At 42.5% G+C, this 21150-nt stretch overlaps 1 protein-coding gene across 1 annotated transcript in view; it reads right to left on the bottom strand.

Moving 5' to 3' along the window:
• The window catches only part of sgpp1 (sphingosine-1-phosphate phosphatase 1), a 41800-nt gene that overhangs the window by 9859 nt on the left and 10791 nt on the right, over positions 1–21150 (bottom strand). Inside the window, exon 2 of the mRNA XM_038775261.1 lies at positions 5767–5856. Within this exon, the coding sequence (XP_038631189.1) occupies positions 5767–5856 (90 nt within the window). The remainder of the gene's footprint in view (positions 1–5766; positions 5857–21150) is intronic.

The following is a 21150-nucleotide window of genomic DNA, read 5'->3' as shown; positions in this document are numbered from 1 at the left end:
CGCTGGCATGTTATTTGTGTCTTCCACTGTGAAGACCGACCCAAAAAACCTGTTCAGTTCCTCAGCCATTTCCTCATTTCCCATTATTAAAACTCCCTTCTCATCCTCTAAAGGACCAATATTTACCTTAGCCACTCTTTTTTGTTTTATATATTTGTAAAAACTTTTACTGTCTGTTTTTATATTCTGAGCAAGTTTACTCTCATACTCTATCTTACTCTTCTTTATAGCTTTTTTAGTAGCTTTCTGTTGCCCCCTAAAGATTTCCCAGTCCTCTAATCTCCCAGCAATCTTTGCCACTTTATATGCTTTTTCCTTCAATTTGATACTCTCCCTTATTTCCTTAGATATCCACGGTCGATTTTCCCTCTTTCTACCGTCCTTCCTTTTTGTTGGTATAAACCTTTGCTGAGCACTGTGAAAAGTCGCTTGGAAGGTTCTCTACTGCTCCTCAACTGTTCCACCATAAAGTCTTAGCTCCCAGTCTACCTTAGCTAGTTCTTCTCTCATCCCCTTGTAATCTCCTTTGTTTAAACACAAAACACTAGTATTTGATTTTACTTTCTCACCCTCCATCTGTATTTTAAATTCCACCATATTGTGGTCGCTCCTTCCGAGAGGATCCCTAACTATGAGATCATGAGATTATGTTTATTGGATGTGATTTCCTTATCCAATTTGATGGTTGATTGTGTAGCAACTCTGCAATTTGTTGGATTTTAACCTTGGGTTGTACTTGGAACTCTCTTACTTGGCATTCTGTATAGACTAACTGTGGTTATCTATTGGTTAGTCAGGCTATCATCTTTGGCTTTAAAGACCTCACTATTTGATTTCCCATCTCTCCAGCTGTCCTTATCCCATCATATAACTGCACCTTTGTCTGGTCTTTCTTATTCCACCCCTTTCTCCCCCCAACCCAATCCCTTCATGCCTTTTCCAAGCTCAACAAGTCCCCAAACCCAATTTCCTACTGCAACTCGCTTCCCACCAAACTGCAAACTTCCCTCCCTGGTCCTCACAGTAGTGGATATTGTATGTGGTTCCCTCATCCGTAGGTACTGTTGTCCCCTTTCCTTTCACATTGCTGGAAGTTGACTCACTTATTACTGCAGCATTATAGTTCCCTGCATTCTCTTCAATCTTCTCGAACCCTTCGGAAAGCTCATGTATCTTTTTGTACGGCAAGTCAGATAGAGACAGGAGAGATATAGCAAGGAAGACCGAGATAGAGATAAAGTTAGAGGGAGATGGAGACAATGATATAGAATGAGAAAAATGAGACAATAGCAGCAAGAAATAGGAAAGTGAACGAGGGAAGGAAAAGGGCATGGTTGATCTTGTGCATTGCACAAGCTCAGTTCCTTCCCTTCACTTGGCCGTGTACTTTTTCCCCAAAGAAAATTCAAGAAATGTCAAAATTTACCAGAATTTTGTACGGACTAAACCTACTGAAAACATTTTTTTTTAAATTTAGAGTGCCCAATTAATTTTTTCCAATACAGGGGCAATTTAGCATGGCCAATCCACCTACTCAGCACATCGTTTGGGTGCGAAACCCAAGCAAACACGGGGAGAATGTGTAAACTCCACACGGACAGTAACCCCGAGCCGAGATCCATCCTGGGACCTCGGTGCCGTGAGGCACCAGTGCTGCCCCAACCTCCTGAAAACATAACGCTCTGTCATTTTAAAGATTATCCAGCTAATAATGTCCAATTGCCTATTATTGTCAAAAACGTTCTATATCCATGTCGGTCTATTCACAAACTACAGCAAGGTTTAAACCTTACAAAGCAGAAACTGCATCCACGAAGTACAATTTTAAAAATTATAAATTTAGAGCACCCAATTCATTTTTTTTCAATTAAGGGGCAATTTTAGCATGGCCAATCTACCTACACTGCACATCTTTGGGTTTGTGGGGGTGAGACCCACTCAGACACGCGGAGAATGTGCAAACTCCACTGGGATAGTGGCCAGGAGTCAGGATCGAACCCAGGTCGTTGTTGCCGCGAGGCTGCAGTGCTAACCACTGCATCACCATGCCACCCTCCGAAGTACAATATTTAACCAGATTCACACACTCCAAATCACAGAATGAGAAGGTGTGCAATTTTGCCAGTGGCTTCTCTTCCTCTCATAACCTTCATCTCATCAACCACTAACTTTGTAACCTCATGGCAGATTCTAGTTCTTTCTCGATCATCAACTCGGGCTGAATCAGATTGCAAACTTAATGTCCTATCTATTACTAAGCTGAGCTTTCAACACTATATATTCTCAAGTGCCCTATTTTGCCTCTTCTTAAACCCAACTGTCTCTGCAGCCCTTTTATCGCTTTCAAACTAGACAATTCCAGTAGTCTTTTTGGCTGACTTCCATCTTTTGCAAACATCAGCTCACCCAAAACTCTGCTACTTTTATTATAATATTTATTGTCACAAGTAGGTTCACATTAACACTGCAATTTCACTACTGTGAAAAGCCCCTAGTTGCCACATTCCGGCATCTGTTCAGGTACACAGGGAGAATTCAGAATGTCCCAATTACCTAACAGCACATCTATCTTTCGGGACTTGTGGGAGGAAACTGGAGTACCCGGAGGAAACATAAGTAGACACGGGGAGAACGCGCACACTCCGCACACAGAATGTCCCAAGCCGGGAATCGAACCTGGGATCCTGGCGCTGTGAAGCAAATGTGCTAGCCAGTGTGCTACCGTGCCGCCCAAATCCTGCATCAGTACTTAATCACTAATCAACTCTTTGCTTGCTTGCCTGCCTCCATCAGCTCCCAATTCCCCCAAAGCCCCAAATTAAAAGTCATCCCATGTTTAAATCTCTACATGGTCTCGCCCTGCTTTACGTCACCTCTGCTAGCCTGACAACCAAACCATTAATCCATTTTCCCCAATGCAAAATGCTGCCGCTTAAAGTGCATCCATCTCCTTGCCAAGTCCTACATCATTAGCCAGACAAGAAAATGAGCAGGACGCGTTAATCATTGTTCATGCTAGTTTTTACATAATTAAAACAATGATCCAATACTAAGAACCACATATTTCCAGGCTGTGGCAATTAGACAGCTGAAGGTTTCCTGTGGGTGAAAATGTTGCAATGTGGCCAAACCCACGAGAGAACCTGGTACCTGCCCTGAAAAGCAAAGGTGGCGATTTATAAAAATTGTTCCAAGATTTGAATAAAAAAAGTATAGCTAAAAAGCATATTGTGTTAAAAAGAATGGTTTTTAATCACGGCTGTTTTCCAGTATTGCAGCAACAGAATCATCCCAAAGCTGCATTTTCAAGATCCAAGACAATGCTAACAACAGTGACCTGATGAATATCTTTTTAACAAAAGACATGCTAAGTGTTCGATGCTCAATGATTACAGGCAACAATAGTTAACCATGTAGCCCATAAAGTTACCCAGACTTAAACTCGAGCCAATGTTGAGTTTTTCAGCTCAGAAGCAGCAGCATGTTCTAACTAGCTTCAGTGCCCTAAAGCTATAGAGATATACGAACACATTTATACAGCAGGCAAGGAAATGATGAGCATCAATTATGATTTTCCAAGAGTTAGCAATTACAGGGCTGAAGGTGGGGAGGGAAGTATTAAATTATACAATTAGAGAACTAAATTTGTTATGGGCATGATAAAAGACAGAATATCCACTGCAACTGCATTAACAAGGGTGCCAGCATTACAGCCTTGCGGACAAACAATAGGCATCTGTGTTCAAGAGCACAATATATCTCGGCACTTGTGACTATACACAAAGTTGTGGCTACAAGTTTCCGCCATGCTTTCATACCACTGTTGCAGTGCGAGGGTGTCATTTGAGAGATTTTCAGGCACATTAACTATCTGCTTGAAAACAGATAGTTAATCCATAACCCCTGACTGCCCTACAAATTGTTTTGTAAAAATGCTATAGCTATGTCAAAGCAACAATACTTGCTTGCAGTGCTGATCAGAAACACAATGCCTTTTAAAGTGGGAGGTATATGTTAATTAAATAATGGGAGTGCTCCATGTGGCAGCATGGTGGCGCAGTGGTTAGCACTGCTGCCTCACAGCACCAAGGTTCAAGCCCAGCTCTGGAAAAAAAAAATTATTGGGTATTCTAAATTGACTGAAAAAAAGAAATGGGAAAGTCATGGAGTGTATTAACTCCATGCAGTCGGGGAAGTCACTGGGTCCAGGCGGGTTGCCAGTGGATTTGCAAATGAAAAAAACTGCACCAGCACGTGTTCAACGACTCGCTAATGAGAGGGACCGTGCTGCTCACGCTGACACAGGACTCAATATCATTGATTTTGAAAAAAAATGACTACGGTCTGGCGGAGTGCAGGTCATACAGATCCATCTCACTCCTAAACACTGCTGCCAAAGTCCTGGCGAAGGCCCTGGTGAGGAAACTGGAGAGTTGCATGCCAGAGGTAGTCACAGAAGATCAGATGGGCAGGCAACTAACAGCCAACATCAGGCACCTGCTGAATGCCTCATGTACAGCGTTCCCATGGACAGACGGACGCACGCGCACACACATTCAAAATGGTCACGCTGAAAATGTGGAACCAACTGCGACACCACATTGGTGTAACTGCGATGCAAGTCATGGCAAGAACGGCAAATTCACCCCCGTGATGATGGATGTCTCCTTCAAACGATGGAGATAGGATGAAGGGACACCAATGGGACCAATACGTGGACGGCAGAATAGCAACCTTGGGGGAACCCATGGACAAGTTCCAATTCCCAAAAGGAAATAAGCCAAGATACATGCAAATTAGAAACTTCCTCCGAAAAGAGATAATGACGCTCCCCAGGTGCCAGGACACACTACTGGACAGACCTCTGACCGCGGGTAAACTGGGGATGATAACTGCACTGACATGAACAGGCGGATACTAGAACACCTCTTCACGAGACACTGGAGAAATGGGAGGAAATACTGTGCATGGAAATAGGGGGAGGACTCTGGAGCGGAGCACTATTAGGGTGAACTCCACATGCATAGGGCTGAGCTTAATGCCCAGCTGAAAGTGGTGCACAGGGCACACCTAACCAGAACAAGAATGAGCAGGTTGTCCCAGAGGTGGAGGATAAATGTGAATGGTGCCAGGGAGGCCCAGTCAACCACACCCACCTGTTTTTGTCTTGCTCCATGCTCGTCGGGTATTGGATGAACTCTCTGAGGCCTGCCCAAGGTTGTGGGGGTGAGGGAGGAGCCATTCCCACTGGTGGTGGGCTTTGAGGTATTGGAACAGGCCGAGTTCTTCATGGGAAGCGCACAGGTGGAAGCCACCACAACAAACTGTGCCCAGCTGATGCCAAGCACCCCCAACCCCCCTATGCAAGCATGTTTCAGTATCAGGAGACAACGAAGACAGGAGGGGCACAAAACTTCACGGCAGCTGATCACCGAGGAGGTCCACAAACAGCCTCGCTCCCCCCCCCCCCCCCCCCATACCAGTACATAGGCTCAACAGAGCCTTCAGCCCCACAGGAGTTTGTGGGTCTCCCATGATATCTATTTTGTCTTTGCATTCTGCTGTTTTTCGTGTTTTCTTCTCTTTTCCCGAAAACTACATGTTGTAACATCCCTTTTCCATGTTGATATTATGTACACTGTTATAAATGAAATCCTACTTTAAAATATTTTTTAAAGCAATAATTGAAATAAACTAAGTTAATTTAACCAATAAGTAACCCTAATCCAAAGCAACGTAGTTAAAAAAATCTTGTGATTCACTCACCAGAATAGAATGCATTCCCATGTAGAGTCGACTGAGACAAACAAGGATACACCAGATCGAAGCCAGGAGTAGCCCAAATGCATACGGATACTGACAAAGAAATGTTTTAAAGTTAGCAACGAACAATTCACAACTTGAATAAATACACCTCTATTTTACAGGTGGGCATTAACACATAAACCTGCACTTACTTCTAAGCATACCAAGTGCTGAATGGGTTCCATGGTTTCCAAATGATATTAAGGACTATCCAAAGAATGTTCATCTTCTATAATGCTACTCAAACCATATACATTTTCATACTAGTTATAATTGGAAGTTAATCTATCCTGGCATTGCATCTTAACAAGAAGATGGGAAGTTAGGAGAGGAAACAAAAGTGACTAGAAGTGTTAGTGGTACCATATATTTTCAACATTAGTAACAGTGCAACATCACTGACCGATTAAACATCTCAGTAATGTTTTTATAGTCCTTCAAATATACGAGTTACAACTGCCTATCTGCACCCGCCTCCCACAAAAATCACACTGCACTTGTCAGCTCACTGGTTACAATGTGGATTACAAGGTGGCAAAACCACCATAGCCATTTGTATGCTACACACATGTAGAAAAGTACAATTAGGTACCTGTATTCATAAAACAGGTGGAAGTTAGAAAATTAACACCAACCTCAGTTTGTGGTTACAATGCACTGTTAATTTGTACCTACTTTTCAAATCGAGTCTCTGCATAAAGAATAACATTTGTTCCTGGATAGATAATTCCTCATTTCTGGTATCACCCTTGTATATTTTTGGCACTGTTTAAAGTACCTCCACATGGTGCCCAGAACTGCACATAATACTCGGTCTAATTAATGTTCAATACAAGATTAGCATAACTTTTCTGCTTTTCATTCTATCTGTATAGAAAAACTAGTTTTGCTTTTTATTAAAAAATAGTCTTATTAACATGCATTGTTATATTTGGCGATTTAAACTCCTAGTTTGTTCCACTACTCCATTTAGATTTTAATTTTCCAAATAAAGTGTGGCTTCATTATTACTTGCAAAAATGTAATGACTCATACTCAAGTGTTGAGATTCATTTGCCAATTACATGGCCAATGAGTTTACTAATATCTTCTGTAATTTGTTGCAGTCCCCTTCAGCATTGATGAATACCACTACATCCTTCGACACTTGGGTGTGATCTGCAAATTTAATAAAATTGACTGCAAAGTCTAAATTGTTACAATACATTTCTCAGCACTGATCCTTATGGGACCCCCGTATTCCATCCTCTGCCACTTTGAACAGCTAGTTCTCCTTAACCCGACTTGCCCACCCATTTATTCTGACCATATTCATCCATTTATTAAGTGGCACTGAAATTACATCTACTGCATTACCCATTTCACTTTGTTACCTCTTCATGCTGACTTATATTTTTTAAGTTGCTGATGATCTTCCACTTTTCTACGTTAGTAAGACTTCTATTATGTTCCCCACCACTGTTGTTCGGCTGACAGAATTGAGGTTATACCACATCAATATTTTAAATGCTGGCTGTCATTCAAGATTCCATAACTACTCCTAATGTAAAACAGAAAACCCATGTCTAACTTTTAAGAGGCAGTTAAAAACCAATGGTAAACTTTTCAGCAGCAAAGTCGACTTCATGCAACCTCATCAGTTAATCTTAATCAGTTTTACAAGCAATTGCCTGCACTGATATTCCCCCATGACTGGATTTTACTGGTTCGAGATAAGGACAAAATAACTTACGGATCAAGAGCATTCTGATCCACCCCTGTTGTATAAACACATGCTTGAAAATCAGAACTTTCCCACTTTGCAATGTGTTTATACGTCGACTAAATAATCACCAGGCACAGAGTTCTAGTCACGTAACTACTCAAATTCTGATGTGCCAGTTGTTTATCTCTTTCTGCTACCTATCCACTTTATTAGGATATGTGGCTTTTAGCAAAACATATCTGTAGCATTCAGACACATTCTGGCACTTCTCCAAGGGATACACACATGTCCTATTCTAACTGACTGAACCTGGAATGGAATTGTAGGACTGTTTTTGCAGTTTGAGACACATCACATGCAACAGATAAGTGGACTACTAGAGAATGTAAAATAAATTGGGAAAGCAAAATTCAGAAAATCATAAACAAACAAGCACACAATTGGCAGACACTCAAAACACCACGCCCTTGTGCTGACCATACATTTCTGAAAGAGATTTTGAAAAAAAGAAACACTTGCACTAGCAAGTGGGAATCCTTTCAGGAGCCGAGGGATTCTCTATCTAAATTAAGTTTTGCATAAAATAAAAGTCAGAATACCAAAAGCTTTGTTAAAGAAGTTAGTTTAAGAAATATCACAGAAAAGCAAGAGCGCTTAAGAGCTTACAGCCACCAATGGTAGAGCGATTATCAGGGGTGCAAAAGAGGCCAGAATTAGAGGGGCACATACATCACAGAAGGTTGAGGGGCTGGAGGAGATTACAGAGATGGTGAGGGGCAAGGCTATCTTCGAATCTGAAAAAAGGTCGAGTGTTTTAGATGCTGCCTGACTGGGAGGGAATTAAAGTCAGCGACCACAGGGGAACAGGACTTGGTCAAAGTTAAGAAAATAACGAATAGATCTTTGAATGGCCTTTTATGAGGGTAGACTCTGGGAGCCAGGAAAGCGTTGGAATAGTCAAGACTGATGGCAACGGCATGAATAAAGGTTTAATGAACCTATGTAGTGTAAAGTTTCAAACTAACCACCTGTAACACAAATTAGGTAAAAAGTTCAAACTACAGGGAACCTTAAAAAACAGAAAATACTGAAAATTCACAGTATCTGAAAGTGCAGACATGTGAACAGTAGCATAGGTGGCCAGTCAGCTCAGTGTGTCTGTGCCAGCTCTTTCAAAAGAGCCACCTCCCCACTCTCCCATGGCTCTGCAAATTTTCCTTTCGAAGAATAGCAAGTGGGGATATACTTCTGAAGTTACAATTGCTTTTGTTTCCGCTTATCATGTAATTCATTCCATACCATTACTGGCAGAATGAAAAAAGTCCCCACCTCCCCCTGGTTTTGTCAATCGATCCTCTGGTTATTGACCTTCATGTTTCTCATAATTTAGCCAGTGTTTCTCATAATGGCCTCCTTGAGTGTTGTAACCATACTGCGATTCTTTACCAAAAAACAGGTTTGACCGAATCTCCTCCTAGCTTTCTTTGCTCCATGGAGATTGATCCCAGTTTCTTCCTGGGCATCATCCCATCTCTGCCGCCTTCTCCAGCCCTCCAGGTCTTTGAGATAGCTGCATTCGGGGCAGCGGTGGTTAGCACTGCTGCCGACGGCGCTGAAGACCAGGGGTCTATCCCGGCCCCAGGTCACTGTTCGTGTGGAGTTTGCACATTCGGCCTGTGTCTGCATGGGTTTCAACCCCATAACCCAAAGATGTGCAAGTTAGGTGGATTGGCCACACACCATTGCCCCTTAATTGAAAAAAAAGTCAGCTGCATCCTCAATTCTGGCCTCTTGCGCAGCCACAATTTCTATCATCACAATTGTATCTTCAGACCCAAGATCTGGAAGTCACCACCCTGCCCCCAACCTCCCTCTCTCTCACCTCCATTAAAACACAAATATATGTCTTTAGTCATCTGTTCTCATTAATATCAATGGCTTGGTGTCAGACTTTATTAGGCAATGCTCTAGTGAAGCGTTTTGGGACACAATATGCCAGAGGAAAACAAGTTGCGGACCTCTTAGTCTTACAACTGGCTTGAGCCACTTCACCAGAACTGCAACTCTAAAGCCTCTCTCTCTCAAAACAATGATTTATCCTCCACACATTTCCACTGCAGAAGAAATGCATTTGTACCTTTCTGATATGTTACAAAATCTAATTTAGTATTTTAGTGACAACCTTCAAATAAAAACTAATTTGAGGCTCTTGGTCATTAATTCTTAGTTGGAAGAGTTATACTGGATTTGAAACACTACCACTGTTTATCTCCCCACAGATGCAGGATTTATGGCACGTACTAATTCAAAGGTTGCAAAATCAGAAAAGGCAGATAATGTAAAAATCAACGGCCGTTGTCATTGAAAGCTTCAACATGTTCGCATACAATTTACCATTGTTGAAGAATTATTGAAGAGAAGTCAATGGGGGCATACAGCATTTAGATTCTCTCTAGCCCAATGCTGTTCAATATATTAGTCACATGTAGCAAATTTGGAATCCTGATCTGGATTCACTGCATTTTTGGTTAGAAATAAAACACAGGCAGAAAGGTGACGTAGTGGGTTAGCACGGTGGCCTCACAGCGCTGAGGTCCCAGGTTCGATCCCAGCTCTGGGTCACTGTCCATGTGGGAGTTTTCACATTCTCACCGTGTTTGTGTGGATTTTGCTCCCACAACCCAAAAATGTGCAAGCTAGGTGGATTGGCCATGCTAAATTGCCCCTTAATTGGAAAAAATGAATTGGGCACTCTAAAGTTATATATATATTTTTTTAAAAATGAAAGCAAGCTCAACCAACCAGACAAAAGAGCATGTCACGGCAAAGGGCAAGCATCATGTAACCACATTCTGGATGAACAGCAGGGTTGGGAGTGATGTCTCAATTTGCAAGCCAACATTATGAGCAATGACTCTGAAGTCAAAAGTATTGCTTGCAACTGTTGGGACAAAAAAACCTAAAAACTAGAAGCAGCACAAAGTTTTATGTCTGACAAATTCATGCTACAATTCAAACCATTGAGGTAAAATTAAGAGTGCAAGGTTTGTATTGAATGACAGTGGATGTTTGTTAATAGAATACAAAATACAATTACTTGTACTGCATGTCTTTGACTAAAATAGTATATACATATATTGTGTTGTAGCGAATTAACAATTTCTACTGGAACACAGATCTGGCCACAGCTCTCATCATAATTACTTGCCCCTGATATTTAGTGCCAGACCTTCCCATGTTTGGATTGGTGCTTCGCCTGAAAGCCAGCCAACAACTTTTAACAATGAAGAAACAAATATTTTATGTAGCCTTTCCCCACTTCTGCAATTAGGGGGACTTCCCCAAATAATTTGACCATTTCTTTTGATAAAATTTAAATTCCAAAGGGTTTCACATTTAACTAAACTATAGAAATTATATTTTAATGATAGTCAAAGGCCACACAATAAATTAAACTGGAAGTTGAAAAGAGAGTAGTTAAGCCTTTCATAAAAAGTGCCTCGACTCCTAAATTAACAGATACACAGCATGTTTAAAAATGTGTGCCGCTTAATGGGATCCATGATCGAATTATATCTTGCACAAACTTTTTTAAAAAGGGTAGTTTGGACATTAGTCAGCTTAGTAGATTCTTTCGACTTCCATTGCCCAAGTATAAATTAAACAGCATCAGAGACATCCCTGTGGAAGAGATGGAGCATACAAAATTCACTCTGAAGCTGGAATCCACACCATAGTGGAAGGTTGCCTATATAGTGAAATTGGACTGTAGCTGGCTTTCCAATAAACACAGGATTTTCATGCTATAATGTCTGGAATTCTCAAATTCCCTCACCACAATGTGACAATGAAACAAAAGTCATACTGTTAAGGCAAGGGCAAAAGCCAACATAAGGAAGTCCAAATAACTGCCACATACAGGGCCTCATTAAAATGGCACAATAACTTGCATTTGTCTGATGCCTTTCTAAACATGCTTTAGAGGTTGAAAAGAAATAGATGGGGGGGGGGGGGGGGGGGGGGCAAATAGCAATACACACTTTTAGCAGAACTACAAATGTAAGATTGTAACTGAGCATACAAAATAGGTTGATATTTCAGCACATTAGAAGTACAGGACAAAAGAGGCTCGTGAGGGTGGGAGATACTGTTGTTTGGGTGAGACAGGATCTGAGATTTTGAACAACCATTTAAGTAGGTATAAATAGGGGCGGCTCTGTGGTTAGTATTGCTGCCTCGCCCCGGGTCACTGTCCGTATGGAGTTTGCACATTCTCCATGTGGGTCACAACACTCACAACCCAAAGATGTGCAAGGTAGGTGAATTGGCCAGGCTAAATTGCCCCTTATTTGGGGAAAAGAATTGTGTACTCTAAATTTTAAAAAAATAGGATAAATAGATCCTTTGGCACCATTCGAGCAGGTGTAGATTTAAAAAAATATATTATTCAATATTATTCTTTCAATTAAAACCATAAAAATCAGGTTATAGAATCATAAAATCCCTACAGTGCAGAAGGTGGTCATTCGGCCCATCAAGTCTGCACCAACCTACTGAAAAAGCACTCCATATCTAGGCCAATGCCTAGCCCCATCCCTGCAATCTAACCCACACATCATTAGACACTAAAAGAACAATTTAGCATGGCCAATCCACCAAACATCTTTGGACTATGGGAGGAAACCTGGCAGCCACAGACAATCATAGTCTGTTACCCACGGGCAGAATCAAACTTGGATCCCTGGTGCTCGGCAGCAGAGCTAACAACTGTGCCACTGTGTCGCCCAGATTATCTGGTAATCTACTCCCTTTGTTCCCACATTTCCCTTCAAAACATAAGTGGCTGCAATTAATTGGTTCTGAAGTGCTTTAGGATATCCTGAGACTATGAGTGTACTATATCAATGCAAGTTCCTTCTCTTATTAACACTGCATGGAAAGCACTTTGGGGAAAACAAAAGTAGCAAGAAGTATCATTGTATCTTGGCATTCACCTCGCGTACAAGAATGCTTTCCTCAATGAGAAAGAACACTTATTTAGCATCCTTCATATCTATTCAGGAATGTGCCTGGAAATAATAAACCAAGGGGTGGCAAGATATTAAGAGCAGCAGCGAAGGAAAGGGGCAACAGCTACGGGAACTCAGACAGGCAGCCCCATGAGGTGAGATGGAGGTTCAGACGAACCAGGAAGGGGAAAAGCGGGTGAACTGAACAGCGGAGCAGGAGCAGGACGCTGCGACAATCCCCCCACCCGCAAAAGGAGGAAGAATGGAGAAGCGCGCTGAAAAAGGAGCTAAACGCCATTAAGGAGGCGATCAGGATAGAGCTCCACATGATGATGAAGGAGATGATGTTGGAGGCGACAAACAAAATGCAGAGAACCATAGAAGGCCTGGGAAGGAAGGTGGAGGCATAGGAGGAATTGGAGAAGGCCGCCTCGGATTGGAATCGGAGGTGAGAAGATTGGTGACGACCCAGGGGAGCCTAAGACGGAAAGTGGAGGACCAGGAAAACAGGTTCAGTCATCAGAACGTCAGAATAGTGGGCCAGCCAGAGGGTATAGAGGGCAGGGTCCCAACGGGCTACATCGCCCAAATGCTGAGCAAGCTAGTGGGGAGAGAAGGCTTTACAGAAATGGACTGGGTGCACAGGTCGCTTTGACCCAGGCCCAAAGCCGGGGAGCAGTCCAGAGCGATTATCACGAAGCTGTACCAGTTCCAGGACCAAGAAAAAATCCAAAGGTGGGCCTGTCAGACAAAATTGTGCACGTGGGAAGGGAAGATTATAAGGGTACACCAAGACATTGGGGGTGACCTGGCAAAAAAGACAGCAGAGTTCAACAGAGCAAAATCAGTACTCTACAAAAGTGGGGTGCGATTTGGGATGTTATCCCTGGCCAGACTCTGGGTAACATTCAAGGGAAAGGAACTGTATTTTAACACCCCAGTGGAGGCTGATGAGTTTGTTAAATCGAACAAATTGGGGGCAGAACATTCGCAACAACAATGAAAGCTGAAGGGGCAGAAAAAAGAATCGTAACAAAGAGTAGAGGACCGACCGCAAACCAGAGACAATAGTATCAGGAACCGTATGCATATGTTTTCTATTTTACGCTGCCTCGTTTTTGGGCTAGTCTCTTCTCTCAATGTGATGGGGGGGGGGGGGGGGGGGGGAACAAGGGGAGCGAGAGTGAGAAAAGCAGACAGGAGGGAGAGATAAGGGGTGGAAGGAGGAGGGTAAAGCAGCCAGACCTGGGCAAGCACTGGGAGGGGAGCCACCGTACTAGCGAGGAGGGCCAACACAGGAGGGCAGAAATAAAGGAGGGCCGTGGCGCACCACTCAGGGGAGAGGGAGTGCCTGGCACAGAGGGGACGGGGATGGAACAGAAGTGAGCGCAGAACAAAAAGAAAGCAAAGGGAAGGTTGAGGTTGAGAATGTACACAGGCTTCAGCAGGCATGGAGCAGGGCGAGGAACCATGATGGTGCTGCAAACAGCCACTCAGGAGGGTATCAGGATGAACCTAAGGGGACACACTGACAAGGGGCACTTTTCCGCACCCCCACCCACTAGCCCAAGCCACAATTTAATTGATACCTAAAAAAAAAGATAGAGACCCGACGGACTGTAGATCACATAGACCCATTTCGCTGCTGAATGTTAGGCGAAAATACTCGCAAAGGTCCTGGCCAAAAGGCTACATACCAGAGGTGGTCGCAGACAACCAAACTGCCTTGGTCAAGCGAGAACACCAGAGGCGATCCTCTCCCTGGACGCAAAAAAGGCCTTTGACAGAGTTGAATGGAATTACCTCTGAGGTACTGGAACGGTTTGGGCTAGGAGCAGGATTCAGTGCCTGGGTGAGGCTCCTGTACAACGTTCCCAAAGCGAGCATCCGAACTAACACCACCAGCTCTGACTACTTCCAGTTACAGAGAGGAAGAGGACTGCCTTCTGTCCCCACTCTTGTTCGCATTAGAGATCGAACCCCTGGTGATAGTCCAGCAGAATGCAAAAAGCTGGAAGGGGATCCGGAGAGGAGACAGAGAGCACAGAGTCTCACACTATGCAGTTGACCTGCTCCTCTATGTCTCGAAGCCACACGAGGGACTGAAGACAATACTGCAAATCCTGTGTCTGCGTGGGTTTCCTCCGGGTGCTCTGGTTTCCCCCCACAAGTCCCGAAAGACTTGCGGTTAGGTAATTTGGACATTTTGAATGATCCCTCCTTGTACATGAACAGGCGCCGGAATGTGGCGACGGAGGACTTTTGACAATAACTTCATTGCAGTGTGAATGTAAGCCTACCTGTGACAATAAAGATTAAAAAATATGAATCCTTAAAACTACCTTTGTTTTCATTACAGAACAAACTCATATTTAAGGTAATACGTGCGAAAGTCAAATAATGGAAAATAACAATGGACTTCTGAAACCCAGCACAAACACTGGGTGCATAAAGGATTGGATTGGATTTGTTTACTGTCACATGTACAGAGGTACAGTGAAAGTATTTTTCTGCGTACAGCTCAAACAGATCATTTGGCACATGAAAAGAAAATACATAATAGGCAAGGTTCCTGGGTGGTCCAACTGACCCCACCTTCAATTGAGAAAATGGAAGGTAACAAATGAAAAGTCTCCATTACAGCTTGAAATCTATACAGTATTTACAGGATTACGATCATTTTTCATGCAGTCAGGCCGAGCCTATCAGAACTATATTTGTGCTAGGGCAGCACAGTGGCGCGGTGGTTAGCACCGCTGCCTCACAGCACCGAGGTCCCAGGTTCAATCCCGGCTCTGAGTCACTGTCCGTGTGGAGTTTGCACATTCTCCCCGTGTTTGCATGGGTTTAGCCCCACAACCCAAAGGTGTGCAGGGTAGGTGGATTGGCCACCCTACATTGCCCCTTAATTGGAAAAAGTAAATTGGGTACTAAAAACTATATTTGTGTTGAATTTCAGAAAATGTAGTTTTAATATTTCAAGAGAAGGGCAATTCATATGCTGACCTGCTTAGGAGAAGAAACTAAACTTGCATTTCACAATCTCAGGACATCACAAAGAGCTTTACAGCAAATAAAGTTCTTTGGGGTGTAGCCACAGCTGTCAAGTAGTCAATTTGTATACAGCAAGCTCCCACAAACAACAGTGATCATGGCTGGATAATTATTTTTTCAAAGGAGATGTCAATTGAGTGATAAATATTGACAACACCAGGTATGAACTCCCCTGCTTTTCATCAAAAGTCTTATGTCCACCTGAGAGAACAGATAGGCACTCAGTTTAACTCTCATCTGAAATACGGCACCTCAGACAGTGCTGCACTTCTGCGATATTTCATTGGAGTGTCAGCACTCAAGTCTCTGGCAGGAACTTGAAGCCAGAGCTAGAGGCAAGATTGCTACCAACTGACCCCACCTTCAATTGAGAAAATGGAAGGTAACAAATTTTACCCGAGTTGAATGCTGACTGTTTGAATATACTGCTGCTCAAATTAACTCCTTGCTTGCCAGCAGATGCAATTGCAGAAGTGAAATAACCATGTGCAGGTCAGAAAGGAAACATTGTCTCCAGTGCCGTTGCAACGCCATATTTCTTTTGTTATATCGTCAGCCGTGCCTCAGTTGGTAACACTCTTGCCCGAGTTGCAAGATTCTAGATTTAAATCCTACTCCAGGCCCTTGGCCTGAGAATTCAAGGCTGACACTCCAGTCCAGTATTGAGGAAAGTGGCACGACCAGATGAGATGTTAAACCAAGGCCCTACCTGCCAGCTTGCACGGATGTAAAAGATCTCCATGGCATTACTTTGAAAAACAGGAGAGTTATCGCCAATGTTCTGGCCAATATTTATCCCTCAGTCAACATCATGAAAACAGATTATCGGGTCATTATCATATTGCTATTTGAGAGCTCACTCAAAAATGGCTGCCGCGTGCCATACGTTACAACAGTGGATTGCACTTCCAAATGTATTTCCTTGGCTGTGAAGTGCTCAGAGAAATCCAATGGTATTGGTAACAGCCATACAAATGAAAGTCTTTCTTTCTAAACTTCATTAATTGGTCTTATGGATTTTCAAAATAAAAATAAATCAAGGGATGCTGTTTCTTTTGTGTGAAATGTCTTTTATTTTTAACTCTAGAAACATAAAAGATGGTCCCAACATTGTGTCTGCCCGTGAAGAGTGAAATGAGGAACTAATGTCAACTGCGCACACTTTCTACAACACAAAGTCTTCTCTCTTTTTCTGGGAGATGTGTTTCTACAAATCACATTATGGTTATCTTTTAATTCATTATTTATTTATTTAAAAAAAAAAAAGAGTACCCAATTCTCCCACCAAGGTGAAATTTAACATGGCCAATCTACCTACCCTACACATCTTTGGGTTGTGGGGCGAGACTCACGCAGACAGAGTGACCCAGGGCCAGGATTGAACCAGAGTTTTTGGTGCCGTGAGGCAGCAGTGCTAACCAGTGCACCACCATACCTCCCCATATGGCTGTTTCATCTAGAATGAAAACCAATTAGCAAATAATGAATCAACGCTGAAAGTACCATTTTTGGTAGTTATTGGAAGAAAGGACAGCACAGGCATTAATACGGGATCTTGCATGACTCCCGAGCTTCCCTTAAGTGTTTTATACGAAACACAGACGTTGACTGCAATTTAGTAATCTCACCAGATTTTCAGACTATACTACACTTGGGCAGCACTGTAGCATATTGGTTAGCACAATTGTTTCACAGCTCCAGGGTCCCAGGTTCAATTCCCGGCTCGGGTCACTGTCTGTGCGGAGTCTGCACGTTCTCCCCGTGTGTGCGTGGTTTTCCTCCGGGTGCTCCGGTTTCCTCCCACAGTCCAAAGATGTGCAGGTTAGGTGGATTGGCCATGCTAAATTGCCATTAGTGTCCAAAATTGCCCTTAGTGTTGGGTGGGGTCGCTGGGTTGTGGGGATGGGACGGGGTGTGGGCTTTGGTGGGGTTCTCTTTCCGAGAGCCGGTGCAGACTCGGTGGGCCAGGTGGTCCCCTTCTGCACTGTAAATTCTACGAAAAATACAATAGCCAATTCCTGCCAATTAAATTTATCTTCTTTCCCCAATAAAGGTCTCTACGCATGGCTGAGGGAAGATCTGCATCATCACAAGTTGCCTGCCAAATCAAATCAGAAATGTAATGTTACAATGCACAAACGATTGCAGAGATCACTCCAAAAGTGGAAGAATCTGTTCCTCCTCGATGGTTCAATGATAATAAAAACTCATATCACCCAATTGAAGGCCTCAAAGTTCATTAGCAATTCAAATGGACAAATGCCTAAAGGCTTGTATTTTTAAAAAATGCTCTTAAATATTATGCATCAGAAATCTGCAGCAATGCATTGGTTATAACTCTGACAAAAAAAACATTGTTGCACTCTTAATCAAAAAGGTATAATCCATCGACAAGAGGATTATCTTAAATGTGATTACTGTAATAGATATACAAACTAAAATAGATCAGAGCAGCTTTAGTTGCAGTTAGTAAGCATACATCATGCTTTGCAAGGGATTGAAATTACAAACCTCCAACACTCTTGACATCAAACAAATGAAAAGGTTTAACAATTTTTAAGCTTATATTTACCAGACTTTGATGAAAGGTACAACATGAATCAGGTACAACATGAATCAGTATGTTTGAATGTTATAAAATGTAACATGGTTATATTTGCAATCCAAAAATTGGAAATAAACAAATGTCCATAAACTTAAATGTGAATCAGTCTTATCCACTGCCCAGCGTTATAACATAGCAAATAGGAATAGGCCATTCAACCCTTGGAGCCTGCTCCACCATTCAACACAAGCATGGCTGATCCTCAACTTTCCCCATACCCCTTGTCACCTTTAGTGAGTAGAAATCTATTTCCTTCTTAAACATATTCATTGCATCCACTGCCTAAAATTCCACAGGTTTACTACCCTCAAGAGAGTGAAATTTCTCATCTCAATTCTAAATGGCCTACCCAGTATATCATGACCCTTGTTCTAGACACCCCAGACAGGGAAACAACATCCCTGCGTAATTTTATATGATTCAATGAGGTCTATTCAGACTCTTCTAAACTCCAGTGAATGCAGGTCTCGTTGACCCAATTTCACCTCGTATGACAATTCTGCCATTCCAGGAATCAGTCTGGTAAACGTCTGCTGCACTCCCTTTATGGCATATATATCCTTTCTTCAGTAAAGAGGCCAAAATTGCACACTACATTTCAAGTGTGGTCTCACCATAGCCCTGTACAGCTCTAGGAAGACATCCTTGTTACTGTACTCAAATCCTCTTGCAATGAAGGTCAACATAACCATTTGCCTTCCTAATTACTTGCCTCGCTTGCACACTTTCAGTAACTGGTGTACAAGGATACCCAGGTCCCTTTGTACATAATCAATCATCATTTAAATAATACTCTGCCATTCTGTTTCTCCTACTGAAGTGGATAACTGCACACTTAATTCATATTATATTGCTCCTGCCATCCCACTCACAACTCAACTCACCTAAATCATTTTGAAGCCGGTTTACATCGTCCTCACCACTCACATCCCCATCTAGTTTTATGCCATCATCAAATTTGGAAGTATTGCAATAACAGAAAATACTGGACAATTAGCAGGTCTGACAGTATCAGTGGAGGGGGAAGGAGAGCTTACATTGAGTGCCAAAACACAAAAGGAAATATTACATTTGACTCACTTGTCCAAATTGTTGATATATATTGTGAATAGCCAGGAGACAAGCACTGATCCCTGCGGTACCCCACTCTGAAAAAGACAATTATTTCTACTGTTTCCAATTTCCACAACACCATTAGACGGAGGAACAGAAGCCTTTCGGCCCATCAAATCTGCTCCGCCATTTAATGAGATCATGACTAATCTGATAATCGTCTTCCGTCTTGTCCCCATAATCGTCTCTATATCAGTCCTGAACATACTTAATGACCCAGCCTCGACGGTAAAAATTCCACCGACTCATTACCCTCCGAATAATTTCAATCCTTGCCAACGTTACCCTCAATCCCATGTGCTTCCCTTTTGTACACTAATTCTTATGTAGGGCTTTCTCAAAAATCCAAATACACCACATCTACTGGCTCTCCCTTATCTATTCTGCTAGTTACTCCACAAAAACTCTAGTAGCTTCCCTTTAATAAATCTATGCTGACTTTATCTAATCCCACTGATATTTTGTATCATGTTATCACATTCTTTATAATGGGTGCTAACATTTCCCTGACTACTGATACAAGGTTAGCCAGTTGTAATTCCTTGTCTTTTTCCATCCCTACTTTTAAAAAGATAGTGGGGGACACTTTTCACCCTCCAATCTGCCAACATTACTCCAAATGTACAGAATTTTGGAAGATGACAACCAATGCATCCAATATTTCCACAGTCACTACCTTTATTAACTATCAGTTCTGTTCATTTCTCCAGCACTTTAAAAAAAAAAGATTTTCTTCAATTTTATTCTCATTAGACCCTTGGTGGTAATAATAATAATAGCTTATTGCCACGAGTAGGCTTCAGTGAAGTAACTGTGAAAAGCCCCTAGTCGCCACATTCCGGAGCCTGCTTGGGGAAGCTGGAACGGGAATTGAACTTGTGCAGCTGGTCTTGTTCTGCATTACAAGCCAGCTGTCTTAGCCCACTGTGCTAAACCATTGCCTAGCATACCTGGGAAGTTATTTGTGTCTTCTTCTGTGAAGACAGAACAAAAGCATAAAGCAGTTGTTTGTTTAATTGCTCTGCCATTTCCTTGTTATCCATTATAAGTTCTCCAGTTTTGGACTGCAGGCCAACATAATTTACCGATTAAATTCTATTAGGACTAGACAGGAAGGATGTTCCCAATTTAGGGGAGATGAGGAGAAATTTCTTCAACCAGTGGAATTTGTTACCACAGGAAGTAATTGAAGCCAAAACATTGTATGTTTTCAAGAAGCAGTTAGATATTTTTATAAATGACCTGGAGAAGGGCGTAGAAGGATGGGCGAGTAGATTTGCAGATGACACTAAAGTCGGTGGAGTTGTGGACAGTGCAGAAGGTTGTTACAAGTTACAGAGGGACATAGATAAGCTGCAGAGCTGGGCTGAGAGGTGGCAAATGGAGTTTAATGCAGAAAAGCATGAGGTGATTCATTTTGGAAGGAGTAACAGGAAGACAGAGTACTGGGCTAATGGTAAGATTCTTGGTAGTGTGGATGAGCAGAGAGATCTCGGTGCCAATGTACATAGATCCCTGAAAGTTACCACCCAGGTTGAGAGGGTTGTTAAGAAGGCGAAAGGTGTGTTAGCTTTTATTGGTAGAGGGATTGAGTTTCGGAGCCATGAGGTCATGTTGCAGCTGTACAAAACTCTGGTGCAGCCACATTTGGAGTATTGCGTACAATTCTGGTCGCCGCATTATAGGAAGGATGTGGAAGCATTGGAAAGGGTGCAGAGGAGATTTACCAGGATGTATCCTGGTATGGAGGGAAGATCTTGTGAGGAAAGGCTGAGGGACTTGAGGCTGTTTTCATTAGAGAGAAGAAGGCTAAGAGGTGACTTAATTGAGGCATACAAGATGATCAGAGGATTAGATAG

The sequence above is a fragment of the Scyliorhinus canicula genome, chromosome 2, assembly GCF_902713615.1.
Source record: "Scyliorhinus canicula chromosome 2, sScyCan1.1, whole genome shotgun sequence".
Classification (NCBI taxonomy): Eukaryota; Metazoa; Chordata; class Chondrichthyes; order Carcharhiniformes; family Scyliorhinidae; genus Scyliorhinus; species Scyliorhinus canicula.
This window is presented reverse-complemented; position numbering and strand designations above follow the sequence as displayed.